Here is an 18,436-nt window from a genome sequence, read left to right as displayed (position 1 = left end):
AGCGGCCATGGCTCACGGGCCCAGCCGCTCCGCGGCATATGGGATCCTCCCAGACCGGGGCACGAGCCCGTATCCCCTGCATCGGCAGGCGGACTCTCAACCACTTGCGCCACCAGGGAGGCCCTCATCTGTGTCTTATAGTTTTCTGCATACAGGTGTTTTGTCTCCTTAGGTAGGTTTATTCCTAGGTATTTTATTCTTTTTGTTGCAGTGGTAAATGGGAGTGTTTTCTTGATTTCACTTTCAGATTTTTCATCATTAGTGTATAGGAATGTGAGAGATTTCTGTGCATTAATTTTGTATCCTGCAACTTTATCACATTCATTGATTAGCTCTAGTAGTTTTCTGGTAGCATCTTTAGGATTCTCTATGTATAGCATCATGTCATCTGCAAACAGTGACAGTTTTAGTTCTTCTTTTCTGATTTGGATTCCTTTTATTTCTTTTCCTTCTCTGATTGCTGTGGCTAAAACTTCCAAAACTATGTTGAATAAGAGTGGTGAGAGTGGGCACCTTGTCTTGTTCCTGATCTTAGTGGAGATGGTTTCAGTTTTTCACCATTGAGAACGATGTTGGCTGTGGGCTTGTCATATATGGCCTTTATTATGTTGAGGTGAGTTCTCTCTGTGCCTACTTTCTGGAGGGTTTGTATCATAAATGGGTGTTGAATTTTGTCGAAAGCTTTTTCTGCATCTGTTGAGATGATCATATGGTTTTTATCCTTCGATTTGTTAATATGGTGTATCACATTGATTGATTTGCATATATTGAAGAATCCTTGCATTCCTGGGATAAACCCCACTTGACCATGGTATATGATCCTTTTAATGTGCTGTTGGATTCTGTTTACTAGTATTTTGTTGAGGATTTTTGCATCTCTGTTCATCAGTGATATTGGCCTGTAGTTTTCTTTCTTTGTGACATCTTTGTCTGGTTTTGGTATCAGGGTGATGGTTGCCTCGTAGGATGAGTTTGGGAGTGTTCCCCCCTCTGATATATTTTGGAAGAGTTTGAGAAGGATAGGTGGTAGGTCTTCTCTAAATGTTTGATAGAATTTGCCTGTGAATCCATCTGGTCCTGGGCTTTTGTTTGTTGGAAGATTTTTAGTCACAGTCTCAATTTCAGTGCTTGTGATTGGTCTGTTTATATTTTCTCTTTCTTCCCGGTTCAGTCTCGGAGGAACCTTACTGATCATTGATTTATTTATTTATTTTGGTTGCGCCTGGTCTTAGTTGTGACAGGTGGGCTCCTTGGTTGCAGCATGTGGGCTCCTTAGTTGTGACAGGTGGGCTCCTTAGTTGCGGCTTGCAGGCTCCTTTAGTTGAAGCTCACTGGCTCCTTAGTTGTGGCATGTGAACTCTTAGTTGTGGCATGCATGTGGGATCTAGTTTCTTGACCATGAATCGAACCCAGGCCCCTTGCATTGGGAGCTCAGAGTCTTAACTGCTGTGCCACCAGGGAAGTCCCAGAACCTTACTGCTTTTATTCACCCCTGTAACGCTCTAGTTGATGCTATGATCTGTACTGCCCAGATTCCCATTTAGTCTTAGGACCTGTCCACATGGTCAGGATAGTCTGACTTCTTACCTGGCAGCTCTGGACTCCAAGAGTGAGTTTTCTAAGTGATAAGAAGTGGAAGGTGCCACTCCAGCAGCGGCAGTTTCATCATCTCTGCCTCCTATGACTCTTCCTCAGACACTGCTGCCTCCTATGACTCTTCCTCAGACACTGCTTGACCAGGTGGCTTGAGCAAGACCCCAGTCTGGTTATTGAGTCCAGAGAAACTGTGATTAAACACTGCTTCTTGTTCCCTTTCCTCAGCCCTCTGCGTTAACTTTGTAAGAATATAAATATATATTTTTCTTTATACAAATAAGCCAATGGAGGTAGTTTAGTGTTACTAATATAGTATTTATAGGCTTAAAACAAATGTACTCATGGTGATTAAATGTAATTACTGTTATAGGCTTTACAAAACCATAGTGGTTCTCAGACAACACAAAGTAGAGAAGGAATTCCATGTTTTTTAAAAATTATCAAAAAGGAAACTGAGAGTCAGCCTAGACACTTGTGTCCTCAACTCCTGCTTTTCCTTCCCACCCGACCTCTCATTTTTAGTCTGTTTAATAAATGACTTTTTTTAATAAATGACATTAAAAATTTTTTTAATTCTACATTAATTAGGAGGAGACAACACTAACTTTACTGCTTACACAAAACTGTCAGATCCAGAATATGAAAATGTTGGTATAAGCCAGATAAATTATTTACATACTGTTTTTTTAAGCATAATTAGCTTCTGTGCCTCACTTTTTGCAATTTATGAAAATCTAGATGTTTAGCTAACTTCTTTTGGGAGCAAAGGAGGGAATAAGGGTGCTATTCTTTTTGGAAACTATATAATTTTAAAATAATATGCAAAGTCCAATATTATGGCAAAAAAGACTGTTACTAGCTCATTTTTACTGTTGTGCTTGAACCTGGATAGAATTTTTTTTCTAAGAAATCAATATAAATGAAGTTTGATTATCAGATTTACAAGAAATTTAAAACTACCAAAGCTTTGAAAATACTCACAAGCATTAGATTGTATATCAAACATAAAGAGAAAGTAGAGAATGGAAAAGTCTTACTAAAAATCTAGAAGCACTAGTCAAGACAACAAAAACCTCATACTCTTCAAAGCCCAAATCCCCTGAATTTTTTATGTGTAAGCATTGAACTTCAGTCTGTTTTCCCTAGGGGATTACTTGACTGTAGTTGAGATCAAAGGAATATTGACACTCATTTTAGGTAACAACATTTTGTTACCAAATTTAGCTGAATTCAAAGCAATCTTGAAAATGTACAGTTTCTTCTACAGTAAATATAAATGCATTTATGTGTGATAATCCCACAATTATAATAATTATAATTTTGGTTAAAAAAAAAGAAGTGGAAGGTGCCAGTCTTAAGGCCTGTGCTCAGAAAATGTCACAGTATTACTTCCACCATATTTTGTTAGAGCAGTTGCAGAGAGCTCCCAGACTGAAGGGGAGGGAAATAGACCCTACCTCTCAACAGAAGGACTATCAAAGGATTTGTGACTATCTTCAATCCATCACAGTAGTAATATTTGTAATGTTTGTATTTGAGTTACTTGTCTTATTGCCTACAGAGAGATTAATCAATCAGCTAGAGAAACTTAAATACTAGTAAAACTAAGCACTTACTTTTTATTTATTACCTAATCCACAAGATTATCAAAATGCTTCAGAATTTTATTTCCTAATGAACTTACAGAAGTAATTTTGGATGTATATAAATTAAGTGACCTGATTCTTGGGTGCTAAAACTGAAAAGGGGTGAAAAAAGATACAACAGAGTAGGTGGAGCAAATCCTTTTAGAGTTTTTGTTCCAGCTTTCAGGTTAGGTTTTCCTTTCTGTTCCATTATCCTTTCTGCTATTCTCTTGTCCCTTAGTTTAGGGTAGTGTAGTGCATATACGCGGTGATTGAGGGGAGGGGTACAGAGAATTCTGAAATGGAACCACCTTGCGCTGTAAGTTACAGCTGTTTAAATAAGCCTTTTCATTACCACAAGGAGTTTTTTGAAGTAAGTTCAACAAATAAAGATGATGTTAACCCCATTACATGTTTTTTAGGTAGACCATGGATGATTTTGATGCTCGTCAATGATAAACAAGTTTCAGATAGTTTTTGTTTTGTTTTGTGTTCATTTGTATATTTAAATTAGTTTCTTTCACAGTAAGGTTCCAATGGAAGGAAAGCAACGCTTCATGTTTGGTTAAAAGGAAGCATGCATTATAAGTTATATTACACATAAGTGGTTAATGTTATATTTATCATGTATGTGTATATGATTTTTAAATTGTAGATGAATTATTGACTTACTGTAAAAGCAAAAATAATCAGAATACAAATATTAACTGTATAATATATATGCTTATACAACATGTACATATGTATGTACAAATAAATGGGAACATTCTGTAACTTGCTTTTCTCACTTAACAATATATTATCATATACTTCTGAGTCATTAGTGATACTGGAAGAGAGGATGATTAGATATCCAGAGAGGCCTGGTTCTCCTTGGAATGTAAATGTTGGACTAACTGGGTTATGGAGAGCAGTACTTTCTTCACTAAACTCCAGACTCAAATATTTAACCACCAATGCAATGTTTCCACTTGGATGTCCAATAGACATCTCAGACTTAAAGTGTCCCAAACTGAACTAGTGATGTTCTTCCCAAACTAGTTCCACCTGTAATTTTCTACGTTTAACTAATAGCAGATTCATTCTTCCTGTTCAGTCTTTCAGGCCAAAATTCCTAGAGTCACCTTTGATTCTTCATTGCCTCATACCCCCTATTCAGTATCAAAGGAGATCCCCTTGGTTCTACTTTTCAAAATATATCAGATTTCATATAGTAAGTCAAAGGAAGAATGGCCCCTAATGATAAATGGGAGCACAAGCCTGCCTCCCACTCCACTGCTATATTTCATCATCATGCTTCTCTCACCTCCCCCACTCTCCTTGCCCCACTCTTCACACACCTCCTTTCCCATTCCATTTTAGGCAGCAGCAGCCTACCATTTTGCTTTCAATTATGAGAATCAATAAAGAGCACTTTTATACACACATTTATCTTATTTAAAGTTTAAAGCAGTCTTTTGGTAGCTTTTCCAGTTGCTATTGCTGTATAAATTGTTTTTCCAGTTACTGTTGCCCCCAAACTTAGCATCAAGCAACCATGTTTTTATACTTATAGGTTCTGTGGGTCAGGAATTCAGACAGGGCACAGTGGGGATGGCTAGTCTCTGTTCTCCTATGTCTAGGGCCTCATCTGGGAAGACTTGGAAGTTTGGGGGTATCTCAGCGGCTGGGGGCTGGAATCATCTAAAGGCTTTCACTAACATGTCTGCCACCTGGGCTGGGATGACATAGAGATTGCACATGGCCTCTCCATTTGGTTTGGCTTCCTCATAGCATGACAACCTCAGCATAGGCAGACTCTCTACAGTGCTCAGACACAGGGGTCCCCATGCACGTGTCCCAGCAAAAAGATGAAGCTGTTTTCCCTTTTATGACCCAGCCTTGCAATTCTCATAGCACCACTTCTGCTGTATTCTATTGGTGGAAACAGTCACATGCCCTTCCTGATTCAAAAGGAAGGGAAATAGACTTCACCACTTGATGGGGCAGTGGGAGAGTCACATTGTAGAAGAGCGTGTGGAATTTTTAAAATGCCATCTGTCACAGAGGTTGTAATTGTCTTTTGTTTCATAAATGAGGCATGGAGTCTTGTAGAGAAGCAGAGTGGCAAGATTAACAAGGGGCATCTTGGGAAACTACTCCTAGAGATATTATTATAAGGGCCTCCTGTTTAGTTAGCTTTTAAGGCACTTATTTCAAGCCTTTAAAAAATCCATGATGTTGTGGTATTTGTGCAATTTCTGTGCTATTCACAGATGATTCTGATCCACTCATTAGGAAATGAAGCATAGTCTCTACCTGTTAAATATTTAGATCAACTGAAGACACTGAGGACTCACTGTGCATAAGACACTGGAAGAGGCTGTAGGTCGGCTTAGAGTGGTTGCAGCTTCTTTTTTTTGCCTCCTCAGTGTCAACAGGAGTGTTCACATGGGCTAGAGGTAGCTGACCTACCCTGAGGAGCAGGTGGATAGGCTTTCTTTCTATGAGGCTAAGCAGGTGTGGTTGTGGGTCCTTTCACCAAAATCAGTCATCCAGAAAGTTACTACAGCATTCGTTTACACTCAAGCATCCAAATTGAAAACTGCACTTACTACATTACTCTAACAAAATTGCTCATATCTCTAGGCTTGTGAGCTTTTGCTGATTTGTTCAGTGGTCTAGTGACCATTCAAAGAGTGTCCCTCTACCAAGTGTATAGTGGCCAGAGAAGAAAATCACTGAGAGATGATCCTGGGATTTCGTCCAGCTATAGCAATGTTATGTGTACCTGAAGATGTTAAAGCTGCATTTTACAAAACCCCAAAGTAATATTTTTTCATTTATTCTCATAGACCTTCCCTCTATCGTTATAAGAATTTCTCCTTGTGAGTGTGTATTAACCACCTTTTACCCATGCATTTCCTTGCCTTTGGTATTACTGTTTTCGCCTATAATTTTTTTTATTGTCGTAGGCTCAGTCCTTAGATTCAGACCTTTAGTTCAAGATACATATGAAAGATGAGTGAAATAACATCATCATTGTTATAAATTTTGCATTGAAATATAATATACACACAGAAACATAACTAATGCATAACTGTATAACTCAGTTTTCATGAATTAAATACACTTGCTTAACTGGCACCCAGATCAAGAAAGAGAACATTACCAGCACCCCAGAAGCCCTCCTTCTGCTCCTCCCCACTGACTTCCTTCACCATAGGTGACAGTTTTGCCAGTTTTTAACCTTCATACTGAGACTGGATTGTTTTGTTCATCATTATGGTTGTGAGATTCATCCATGCTATTGCATGGAGCATTTCCTTAAGTTTCACTTCTGTGTCATATTCCATTGTGTGATATGCCACATTTTATTTATCCATTCCGCTTTTGATAGATATTTGGGTTGCTTTCAGTTTTCAGCTATTATGAAAAATGCTAATATGCACATTTTTATACATCTTTTAGGATACATATGTGTACTTTTTTGTTAAGTATATTCCTAGGAGTGGGTTTGCTAGGTCATAAGGTATGCACATGTTCAGCCATAATATCTGCCAAGTAGTTTGCCAAAATGATTGTACCAATTCACACTCCCAGCAGCAGTGGTCGATTTGCTCCATTTCCTTACAAGCACTTAGTATCTTCAACTTTTGGTCAGTCTTTTCAAGTTTAGCCATTCTGGCAGGTAATGGTGATTATGATTTCAATTTGCATTTCCGTGTTAACTCATGAGGTCAAGAACCGCCATCTGGATAGCCTTACTTGTGAAGTGTCCATTCAGGGTTTTTGCCCAGTTTTTAATTGACTTCTCTGTTGTTTTCTAATTGATTTGTAAAAGTTTATTATACATTGTTGATAAACACGTTTTTCAGTCTTGGAGGTTAATGGTTTTTGTGTCTTATTTAAAATATCTTTGTCTATCCCGAGGTCATAAAGATATTCCCCTTTGTTTTCTTCCAGAAGCTTAATAAATGTATTAGTTTAAATCAAGAATATTTATAGTCTACCTTGTTCCACATAGAATTTGAGGCAATTAAGATGAATAATTAAGCAAAATATTCTTCCTTTTAGAAAAAGATAAATCTTGAAAAATCTTAGATATTCTATAATTACCTCATAAACCATGCACCAAAAAGCACAGCATATTTAATCTCTTGGTCTCTGGAGAATTCATATGCATGTCTTGTCCTTTTCGGTTGGGTTCATTTCAGTTGGAAGCAGGCCTCCGATAGCAGTTCCCAAATTTTTAACTTCAATTAATATTTAGAGTTCCACTTTTTTCCTCAAATACTTTGTTGTTGTTGGCTTTTAAAAACCCCATATGGTAGAAAAATTAAAATATGCAAATGTGTGTAGTTACTCACTTTATTCCACATGCATTATTTGGAATCATAACCTTTTGGAAGAATGCTTAGGAGGAAATATTCAGTCTAAAATTACAGGGTGGACTATGCCTCTGTATATATTTATATGTATTCTTATGAATACATTTATGTTTATGAATCCTTGTACATGCATAGTAATTCTAGAAGCTCCAGAAGCCTTCCAGAGAAACAATTTTCATTATTTTATGATGACACATATATCTATTTCTTTCTCTCTTTTTTATTTTTAATTAATTAATTTGTTTATTTATTTTTGGCTGCGTTGGGTCTTCATTGCTGCGCGTGGGCTCTCACTAGTTTCAGAGACCCAGAGTGACTCTTCATTGCGGTTCGCGGGCTTCTCATTGTGGTGGCTTCTCTTTGTTGCGGAGCACAGGCTCTAGGCGCGTGGGCTTCAGTAGCTGTGGCACACGGGCTCAGTAGTTATGGCTCGCAGGCTCTAGAGGCAGGCTCAGTAGATGTGGCGCACGGGCTTAGTTGCTCCACGGCATGTGGGATCTTCCCAGACCAGGGCTCGAACCCGTGTCCCCTGCATTGGCAGGCGGATTCTTAACCACTGCGCCACCAGGGAAGTCCCTTTCTCTCTTATTTATTATAAATTTTTTAACATCTTTATTGGAGTATAATTGCTTTACAATGGTCTGTTAGTTTCTGCTTTATAACAAAGTTTATCAGCTATACAAATACATATATCCCCATATCTCCTCCCTCTTGAATCTCCCTCCTACCCTCCCTATCCCACCCCTCTAGGTGGTCACAAAGCACTGAGCTGATCTCCCTGTGCTATACGGCTGCTTCCCACTAGCTATCTGTTTTACATTTGGTAGTATACATAAGTCCATGCCACTCTCTCACTTCATCCCAGCTTACCCTTCCCCCTCCCCATGTCCTCACGTCAATTCTCTACGTCTGCATCTTTATTCCTGTCCTGCCTCTAGGTTCTTCAGACCCTTTTTTTTCTCTTTTTCTTTGTTTAGATTCCATATACCTGTGTTAGCATATGGTATTTGTTTTTCTCTTTCTGACTTACTTCACTCTGTATGACAGACTCTAGGTCCATCCATCTCACTACGAATAACTCAATTTTGTTTCTTTTTATGGCTGAGTAATAGTCCACTGTATATATGTCCCAAATTTTCTTTATCCATTCATCTGTCGATGGACACTTAGGTTGCTTCCATGTCCTGGCTATTGTAAATAGTGCTGCAGTGAACATTGTGGTACATGACTCTTTTTGAATTATGGTTTTCTCCAGATATATGCCCAGTAGTGGGACTGCTGGGTTGTATGGTAGTTCTATTTTTAGTTTTTTAAGGAACCTTCATACTGTTCTCCATAGTGGCTGTATCCATTTACATTCCCACCAACAGTGCAAGAGGGTTCCCTTTTCTCCACACCCTCTCCAGCATTTATTGTTTGTAGATTTTTTGATGATGGCCATTCTGACCGGTGTGAGGTGATACCTCACTGGAGTTTTGATTTGCATTTCTCTAATGATTAGTGATGTTGAGCATTCTTTCATGTATTTGTTGGCAATCTGTATATCTTCTTTGGAGAAATGTCTAGTTAGGTCTTCTGTCCATTTTTGGATTGGCTTGTTTGTTTTTTGATATTGAGATGCTTGTATATTTTGGAGATTAATCCTTTGTCAGTTGCTTCATTTGCAAATATTTTCTCCAATTCTGAGGGCTGTCTTTTCGTCTTGTTTATGATTTCCTTTGCTGTGCAAAAGCTTTTAAGTTTCATTAGGTCCCATTTGTTTATTTTTGCTTTTATTTCCATTTCCCTAGGAGGTGGGTCAAAAAGGATCTTGCTGTGATTTATGTCATGGAGTGTTCTGCCTATGTTTTCCTTTAAGAGTTGATAGTGTCTGGCCTTACATTTTGGTCTCTAATCCATTTTGAGTTTATTTTTGTGTGTGGTGTTAGGGAGTGTTCTAATTTCATTCTTTTACATGTAGCTGTCCAGTTTTCCCAGTACCACTTATTGAAGAGGCTGTCTTTTCTCCACTGTATATTCTTACATACTTTATCAAAGGTATGGTGACCATATGTGTGTGGGTTTATCTCTGGGCTTTCTATTCTGTTCCATTGATCTGTATTTCTGTTTTTGTGCCAGTACCATACTGTCTTGATTACTGTAGCTTTGTAGTATAGTCTGAAGTCTGGAAGACTGATTCCTCCAGCTCCGTTTTTCTTTCTCAGGATTGCTTTGGCTGATCGGGGTCTTTTGTGTTTCCATACAAATTGTGAAATTTTTTGTTCTAGTTCTGTGAAAAATGCCAGTGGTAGTTTGATAGGGATTGCATTGAATCTGTAGATTGCTTTGGGTAGTAGAGTCATTTTCACAATGTTGATTCTTCCAATCCAAGAACATGATATATCTCTCCATCTATTTGTATCATCTTTACTTTCTTTCATCAGTGTCTTATAGTTTTCTGCATACAGGTCTTTTGTCTCCTTAGGTAGGTTTATTCCTAGATATTTTATTCTTTTTGTTGCAGTGGTAAATGGGAGTGTTTCCTTAATTTCTTTTTCAGATTTTTCTACATTAGTGTATTGGAATATGAGAGATTTCTGTGCATTAATTTTGTATCCTGCAACTTTATCACATTCATTGATTAGCTCTAGTAGTTTTCTGGTAGAGTTTTTAGGATTCTCTATGTATAGTATCATGTCATCTGCAAACAGTGACAGCTTTACTTCTTCTTTTCCAATTTGGATTCCTTTTATTTCCTTTTCTTCTCTGATTGCTGTGGCTAAAACTTCCAAAACTAGGTTGAATAAGAGTGGTGAGAGTGGGCAACCTTGTCTTGTTCCTGATCTTAGTGGAAATGGTTTCAGTTTTTCACCATTGAGGACGATGCTGGCTGTGGGTTTGTCATATATGGCCTTTATTATGTTGAGGAAAGTTCCCTCTATGCCTACTTTCTGCAGGGTTTTTACCATAAATGGGTGTTGAATTTTGTCGAAAGCTTTCTCTGCATCTATTGAGACGATCATATGGTTTTTCTCCTTCAATTTGTTAATATGGTGTATCACGTTGATTGATTTGCGTATATTGAAGAATCCTTGCATTCCTGGAATAAACCCCACTTGATCATGGTGTATGATCCTTTTAAAGTGCTGTTGGATTCTGTTTGCTAGTATTTTGTTGAGGATTTTGCATCTATGTTCATCAGTGATATTGGCCTGTAGTTTTCTTTCTTTGTGACATCTTTGTCTGGTTTTGGTATCAGGGTGATGGTGGCCTCATAGAATGAGTTTGGGAGTATTCCTCCCTCTGCTATATTTTGGAAGAGTTTGAGAAGGATAGGTGTTAGCTCTTCTCTAAATGTTTCACAGAATTCGCCTGTGAAGCCATCTGGTCCTGGGCTTTTGTTTGTTGGAAGATTTTTAATCACAGTTTCAATTTCAGTGCTTGTGATTGGTCTGTTTATATTTTCTGTTTCTTCCTGATTCAGTCTCAGAAGGTTGTGCTTTTCTACGAATGTGTCCATTTCTTCCAGGTTGTCCATTTTATTGGCGTAGAGTTGCTTGTAGTAATCTCTCATGATCCTTTGTATTTCTGCAGTGTCAGTTGTTACTTCTCCCTTTTCATTTCTAATTCTACTGATTTGAGTCCTCTCCCTTTTTTCTTGATGAGTCTGGCTAATGGTTTATCAATTTTGTTTATCTTCTCAAAGAACCAGCTTTTAGTTTTATTGATCTTAGCTATTGTTTCCTTCATTTCTTTTTCATTTATTTCTGATCTGATTTTTATGATTTCTTTCCTTCTGCTAACTTTGGGGTGTTTTTGTTCTTCTTTCTCTAATTGCTTTAGGTGTAAGGTTAGGTTGTTTATTTGAGATGTTTCTTGTTTCTTGAGGTAGAATTGTATTGCTGTAAACTTCCATCTTAGAACTGCTTTTGCTGCATCCCGTAGGTTTTGGTTCATTGTGTTTTCATTGTCATTTGTTTCTAGGTATTTTTTGATTTCCTCTTTGATTACCCCCTTTCTCTCTTTTTTAGGTGGCCTACCCTGTTCTTTAAAATTTCCAGGGACTCATAATCCAGATTTCATCTTGGTTACATTTTCTGATGCTTCATGTAGTATCTAGGACATTCATTGTAGAACGAGTCATTGGTATGAGAAATTTCTGTTTCTTCCCTTGCTTGGTTTCCTTGCCTTGGGCTCTTAAGTGTCAGGAGGGGTTTGGGAAAATAATGGGTTTGCTCAGGCCTGCTAGATAATTTGGTGGAAGAATGGGAATCTTTCATCCCATTGTGTTATCCTGACTCAGACTTATAGTCACTATCATTTATGGTTGAGAAATGCCTTAAGTTTGTATGAATCCATGGCCTCTTGGCTTTAACTCATCTACACAAATAGTAAAAATAATAAGAGATATAAAAATAAAACACTGGCATTATTGATCATCTGTTTTTTACTATACACTTTACTAAGCACTTTATGTATTTTATTTCATATAATCGTCATAATAACCCTATAAGTTTGATACTATTATATCATAACTTATGATTATCATCCTTCTCAGCTAAGAAAAGTGAACTTTGTAGAAATTAAGTAATTGCCCAAGATCACCATGCGAGTGAGTGGCAGAAAAAAACAGGTTTGTGTGAGTCTATAGCCTATACTCTTTACCACCATCCAGTATGGCCTCCATGGTAGAAAATCATGAGTTTAGCTAAAGTATATCTTTGGTATGTAATCTGGCTGTGCCTTTGTACAGGTATCACCCCTTCTGCTGGTTCCCCTTCTAAATAAATGTGGTGGCCATTGCACCAGGAACGCACAATGCAACATTTTATTAGAAGGAATGGTAGTAAGGGCCTAGGAGCCAAAAGGGTAAATGAAACATTTTATTAGTAAGAGTATTCACAGCAAATAACAAAGCTGGATTTGTAGAACCATTTGCTTTCTAGAAAGGGATCTGTCATGCCTCTCATTTGGCAGAGCAGGGGATTTCCCCAGGGTGGGAAGGGAGAACATTCAGCTCCACTGTATGGGCTGAGTGCTGTTGGGCCTATCCAGTCAGTGCCTGGAATCTGTCATTTGTTGATTGTTATCAGTGTCTTTTCTTTTGCTTTTCTAGGATTGTAGCCGACAAGGTAAAGGAGGTCCTATTTATCCGACCCCGGAAGTACATCCAGTGCTCCAGCCCAGAGCCCACAGAGCCTGGCTACATCAACATCATGGAGCTGGCGGCATCTGTGTGCCGCTATGACCTAGATGACATGGACATCTTCTGGCTCCAGGAACTCAATGAAGACCTCGCAGAAATGGGTAAGTTGTTTCCTCACAAGTAACTTGTTCCTTGACTTGATTTGTGATTTTTTTTAAAAAGTTGTCAGGACCGTTTTAACTTGCTTTCATTTTGTGGCTTCCTTTCTTTTCTGGGCTCTTCATTTATTTTTCTCTTTAATCTTAATCTTAATGAGGCATTTCCTGAAATGCATAAATATATTGAAGTAGAGCAGTAACATTTAAATCTGACCTTGTCTTTCCTTGTTCATGGTGAATATCACAGATCAGGGATGGCATGTAGGTTTCACGAGGCTGTTTCCCAGTTCTGAGTGTGAGATTGGTCATGGCTGATTGGACTTCTGATTGAGAAGGGTTCTGAAACTGGTTCCTCGTTCGGCCCTGAAAAGTACCATGATCAGTGAGCAGGGCCAAGGGTAGTGGCACCTCTGACATCTCCACCTGATGGAGAGAAACTGCAACTTCAGCATTAGGCAGCACCACTGCAACTGACAGGTTGATGTGACCAGGACGCCTTAATGTAGGACTTGTATTTTTGCTGCCTGGAAGAAGAATGGCAGGCCTAGGGCAAAACATCCCCAAAGCAGTTCTTAGCTACCTACAGTGAGTTCTAGAGTTGTCATGCTACTCTCAAAAAATAGAACAGAATGAAGCAAAAACAAGCAAATAAAAAAACCTCATAGTAAACATAGTAGAAATTTTAAGGTAAACGTGTGCCACGAAGTACCATACCGGCAATGCTCAGAAATCCTAGGCTGAAAGGAAACTCACCTTATACTTACACACAGTTCTTTTTGACCTGCCTTCAGTCTAAACAGTGTTTAGGTCCAAGTGGTCCTGTGAAACTGGGTGGTTTTTAACTCTCTGTATGAGATATGGTAAAGGATACATTTGATTTTGTTTTTGTTTGAATCACATTTGATCATTGTTAGTACAACAAGGATCAGTGGTTTTCCTTTTCTTCCCTTTTTTTTCTTTATTTCTTTTGAGGTTGGTATCTGAATGCATGTGAATACAAAATTAAAATTATACTAAATCCAGTTTGGCATGGTGGTAATAGTTATTCTGCCAGTAACCAATACTAACTCCTTGCTTTTTAAAACATTTTGTTTTATGTCTTCTCTTGTTCTGCCTTCTAAGAGGAAAGAGAAGGGTCAAAAAAATTTAGGGTGGGAACCACAAAGAGAAGGGAATAAGAGACTGACAGAGGGCTTCCCTGGTGGCGCAGTGGTTGAGAGTCCGCCTGCCGATGCAGGGGACACGGGTTTGTGCCCCGGTCCAGGAAGATCCCACATGCCGCGGAGCAGCTAGGCCCGTGAGCCATGGCTGCTGAGCCTGCGCGTCCGGAGCCTGTGCTCCGCAACGGGAGAGGCCACAACAGTGAGAGGCCCGCGTACCGCAAAAGAAAAAAAAAAAAGACTGACAGGGAAAATAAGAGTATGAGGGCATAATCAAGTGGATCAATGGCTCAATGTACAGTTGTGTTTATGAACCATACAGCATCCATATACACTATAGTCATTACAGTGCTGCCTTCAACATGACACTGCCTTATAACAAAGTCCCTTTGGTATTTTGCAGTTAATTCCTTTTGGATGAGTTTTTTTAAAATAAGCTTTCAAAAAATTTTTTGAAATAGTTTTAGCTTTCAAGAAAAGTTGCATTTTTAATAGTTACCATATACGCCTCACGCAGTTTGTTTCATCTAATGTTAACATCTCGCTTTACCATGATACATTTGTCAAAGTTAAGAAACCAGCACAGGTACAGTACTATTAGCTAAGTTCCAGACTTTATTGGAATTTCACCAGTTTTTCCACTAATGACCTTTTTCTGTTCCAGGATCCCATCCAGGATACCACATTGCATTTAGGCTTGGATGAGTTTTAAAAAGAGGATTGCCTTATCTCCAGCATTCCTTTAGAGTGAATGATATTGTAGTAAGGTTCTAAGAGCTTAAAATAAACTTTCAAAAACAATATTATCTTAAGCATGCTTTTTATTCAGATTAAGGAATTCTAAAAGTTGAGTGCTTAGTGCATACCAGTCACTATACTAAGCAATGTATGAATATGATCTCATCTCTGCCTCACAAGAAATCAATGAGTTTGGTATTATTATCCTTATTTTTATAGATAAGGAAGCTAAGCCCTAAAGAGGGTAAATAACTTGTCAAAGCTTATATAACCAATGTGAGGTCAAGTTGGAATTTGAATCCAAGTGCTCTTATAACCAGACACTATACTCCTTCACTCCAGGAAAAAAAAAAAAGTGTAATTTGTCTTGGCTGGAAAAATTAAACATACTACCTGAGTAGTTTTTGGTTTCATAAGTAGCTACAACATTGAAAAGGTAGTTTATGTGGAATTCCAAAGTTCCTTAGGGTCTTATATTGCAGATGAAGTGGTGTATTTGGATAAATTTGTTTTGGATCACTTTGAGAAGTACTCCTGAGTTTATAAGCTGTTAGAATAAATATATGTGTGCTCTCACAAAATCATCAGTCCCCCTAAGAAGAAAAATGTTTAGTTGTTACCAATAGCCATCATATGAATCTTTTAGTTGAGTTATTATGTATAGAAGGCTAAGAAAAATTAAAGTATAGAAGGAAAAGGAATCAAGAGGCAAAAAAGGTAATTTCAGAATTTGCAGTTAGACCTTTATGAATGCTAATAAGTTTATTTTATATTATAGTTTGTCATTAGAAAATATTATTGGATTTTCTAAAAGTCAGGTTTGAAAAACAAATAACAAATATTTCATATGTATAATCACATATACAGTACCTAGAATTTTCTTTTATGGCTTAATACCTTTTTGTATGAACATTTCCTTGTGTAACCATTAGATGTGCTCATTGGAACTAATTTGCTAAGAATGAATTGTTATTTATATCCAAATAGTTATATGATTCTAATTATTTTATTATACTATAAAGTGTTCGAGATTACAAAGTCCAATGAAAGTCCTCCCTCAGTGGGAATAAGAGAAAACAGATTAGGAGGAGTCCCCTGGTAGCCTAGTGGTTAGGATTCCGGGCTTTCCAGGTTCAATCCCTGGTCAGGGAACTGAGATCCTACAAGCCTCATGGCGCAGCCACAAAAAAAAGAGAGAGAGAGAGAGAGAGAGAGAAAGAAAACAGATTTAGGAGGAGACTGGCTAGGATTTGGACAGAAAATTGAAAGGGTCAGTATATATAACTTACAAAGAATATGGTGAAATGTATTTTTCCTTTCATGTGTCAAACACTAATATGTGATGATAAGTAAATTTTAGAATAGCTCTAGTAAAAGATTCTTTAAAATCTGGTTGTTTTAGATCAGGGAAGAGATGGTTTTATCCTTTAGAATCTCCCCACCCCTGCACCGGGCTCACAGTAGGTGATTTGGGAATGACAGCTGACTGATGGGTTGATTGATTGTTTGTATTTCTGTGCAGGTTGTGGGCCAGTTGATGAGAATCTTATGGAAAAGACAGTAGAAGTCCTGGAACGCCATTGCCATGAAAATATGAACCATGCTATTGAGACAGAGGAAGGGCTAGGCATAGAGTATGATGAAGATGTGATCTGTGATGTGTGCCGGTCTCCAGACAGTGAAGAAGGGAATGATATGGTGTTCTGTGATAAGTGTAACATCTGTGTGCATCAGGTTAGTGAGAGTGGAGACCGCCACCTCCCCACGGTCAGCCTTTCTGAAGTTCAGTGATCATCTCCAGCACCCATATCTGGGTAGCAGCTTGCATTTAAGGGTGAAAATAAAGATTTGGCCTGGCTGTTCTCCAGTAATTCCTTTAGAAATAATACTTCTTATGATCCCCAAGGTGACTTATTAACTTTACTCCAGGGGGCTAAACCCAGGTCTTTATTGTGTATCTTCATGCCCATTGCCATTGAGATTGCCTTGTTCGATACTTTTACAGTCCCCTGGGGAGTCTCCTTGCTGCCTGCCTGGGAGTCTCTCCTCTGCCTTGGAGTCCCTGTTATATCATCAGGTTACACCCATGGTCAGTAACCTTGGGGAGTTTACACTTCCTACAGCTGGAAGTCGGGACTCCTCATCCTGGCACCCAGAGCTCTCCTCTCTCTCCCAAATATACCACTCCCAGGAAACTAGGTCTACTCCATTTTTAAACATCATAGAATTTTAGGAATGTAAAAAACCGTCCCACTCCTTAATTTTACAGATAATACCAGGAGAGGTGAAGTGACTTTACCCAACCTCTTACAGCTAGTTGTCATTCTTTCTCTACCACACTACTTTTTTTAATTAATAGTAATGATGATGGTGATATCCACATTCTTTTCAGCTCTTTCCCTTTCTTCCCCCACAAGCCCTATGCTCTAGCAAAATAAGGTTACTCAGTGGGGCAGTGATGAATATTCCTGATGCTGTCCTGTCTCCATGTTTCAGCCGCACCAATTTAAAATGCCTTCTCCCACCTCCGGCTAACAAAACTTTACGTATCTTTCAAGATCTAGTTCGAATCTTTTCTTGAACTCCCTTACCCTAAGTGATTTTTCACTCTTCTGAACCTGTTGTGTGTTTCATTCATTTCATTAATTTATCTAGCAAATAGGTATGCAACACCATCCATGTTCCAGGACTGTGCTGCATGCTGAAGATACAGTAATGAAGAGGCAGACATGGTCTTTGCCCCCAGGGAGATTAGAATCTGGTGTAGGGTCTACAAGGAAACTGCCCATTTAGCATAGTATGCCAAGTGTTTTTGTAGGTTGAAGTCCGTGCTGCTGTGGAAGTGCATGGGAGGGATGGGGGTCGGGAATAACATCCAGAAGGTGGCATCCAAGCTGAATCTTAATGGCCAAAGGGAAATGCCAGAAAAAAACAGCAGTGTGTGTTCAGGCAGAGAGGAGAACATGTTCAGGTGGGGTAGTGAGAGTAGGCAAAGTATGTTAGAGGCAACTCTGAGCTGTTCAGAACTGTGGAGAGTGGTGGGGTCGAGTAGGGAATGCATGGAGAGTGAGGGTAGAGAGGGATACAAGGGACACATGTGAAGGGCCTCCTCTGACAAACTAAGGAACTTCGGTTTTGTCCTGTCAACCCTGAAGGATATGATTTGTAATATAGAAGGATCATCCTGACTACAAAATTATTAAAATGATTAGATAATACAGGAGATAGAGAGAAACCAGGACTTAAGACTTTATTTTAGTTCCATGGGCCACCTAACCTAACCCTCTGTATTAAAAGGTACTCAGAATATTCTGTGATCAGTTGGGTCTCTTTCTTCCTTTTACTTGTATCCTTGTATCTTCACTCTACCAGTTATTGGCATTTATGTCTCACCTTTAGTGAGAGAGAAAATCTTTCCTACTGAAGTACGAACTTAAATATCTGACAGTACAGGTCCACAGTCCCTTCTATGCATTTCCAAAATTGTAAAGCTCTGAAAACTACAAGTTTTTACCTAAGTTTGGCACCAAAACTGATTTGAGGGCAGTAGCAGAACTCACCCCGTATGAAGCTATTTGTAGTCTTTATTCCATTTTGTGAAAATACTCATATATTTTGTTAGAGAAATATTAATGTATTTGATTATATGGCACTGCCCTGGTCC

General features: G+C 38.5%; 1 protein-coding gene across 3 annotated transcripts in view; it reads left to right on the top strand.

Annotated features, from left to right (window-relative positions):
• JADE3 (jade family PHD finger 3) overlaps positions 1-18,436 on the top strand; it is a 162,993-nt gene that overhangs the window by 118,244 nt on the left and 26,313 nt on the right. For all 3 annotated transcript variants that reach the window (XM_060087582.1, XM_060087583.1, XM_060087581.1), the window contains 2 exons: positions 12,687-12,877; positions 16,295-16,506. In XM_060087582.1, coding sequence (XP_059943565.1) covers positions 12,687-12,877; positions 16,295-16,506 — 403 coding nt within the window. The remainder of the gene's footprint in view (positions 1-12,686; positions 12,878-16,294; positions 16,507-18,436) is intronic.

Source organism: Mesoplodon densirostris, chromosome X (genome assembly GCF_025265405.1).
Source record: "Mesoplodon densirostris isolate mMesDen1 chromosome X, mMesDen1 primary haplotype, whole genome shotgun sequence".
Lineage (NCBI taxonomy): Eukaryota > Metazoa > Chordata > Mammalia > Artiodactyla > Ziphiidae > Mesoplodon > Mesoplodon densirostris.
Note: the sequence above shows the minus strand (reverse complement) of the source record. Positions and strands in the feature narration are given on the sequence as shown.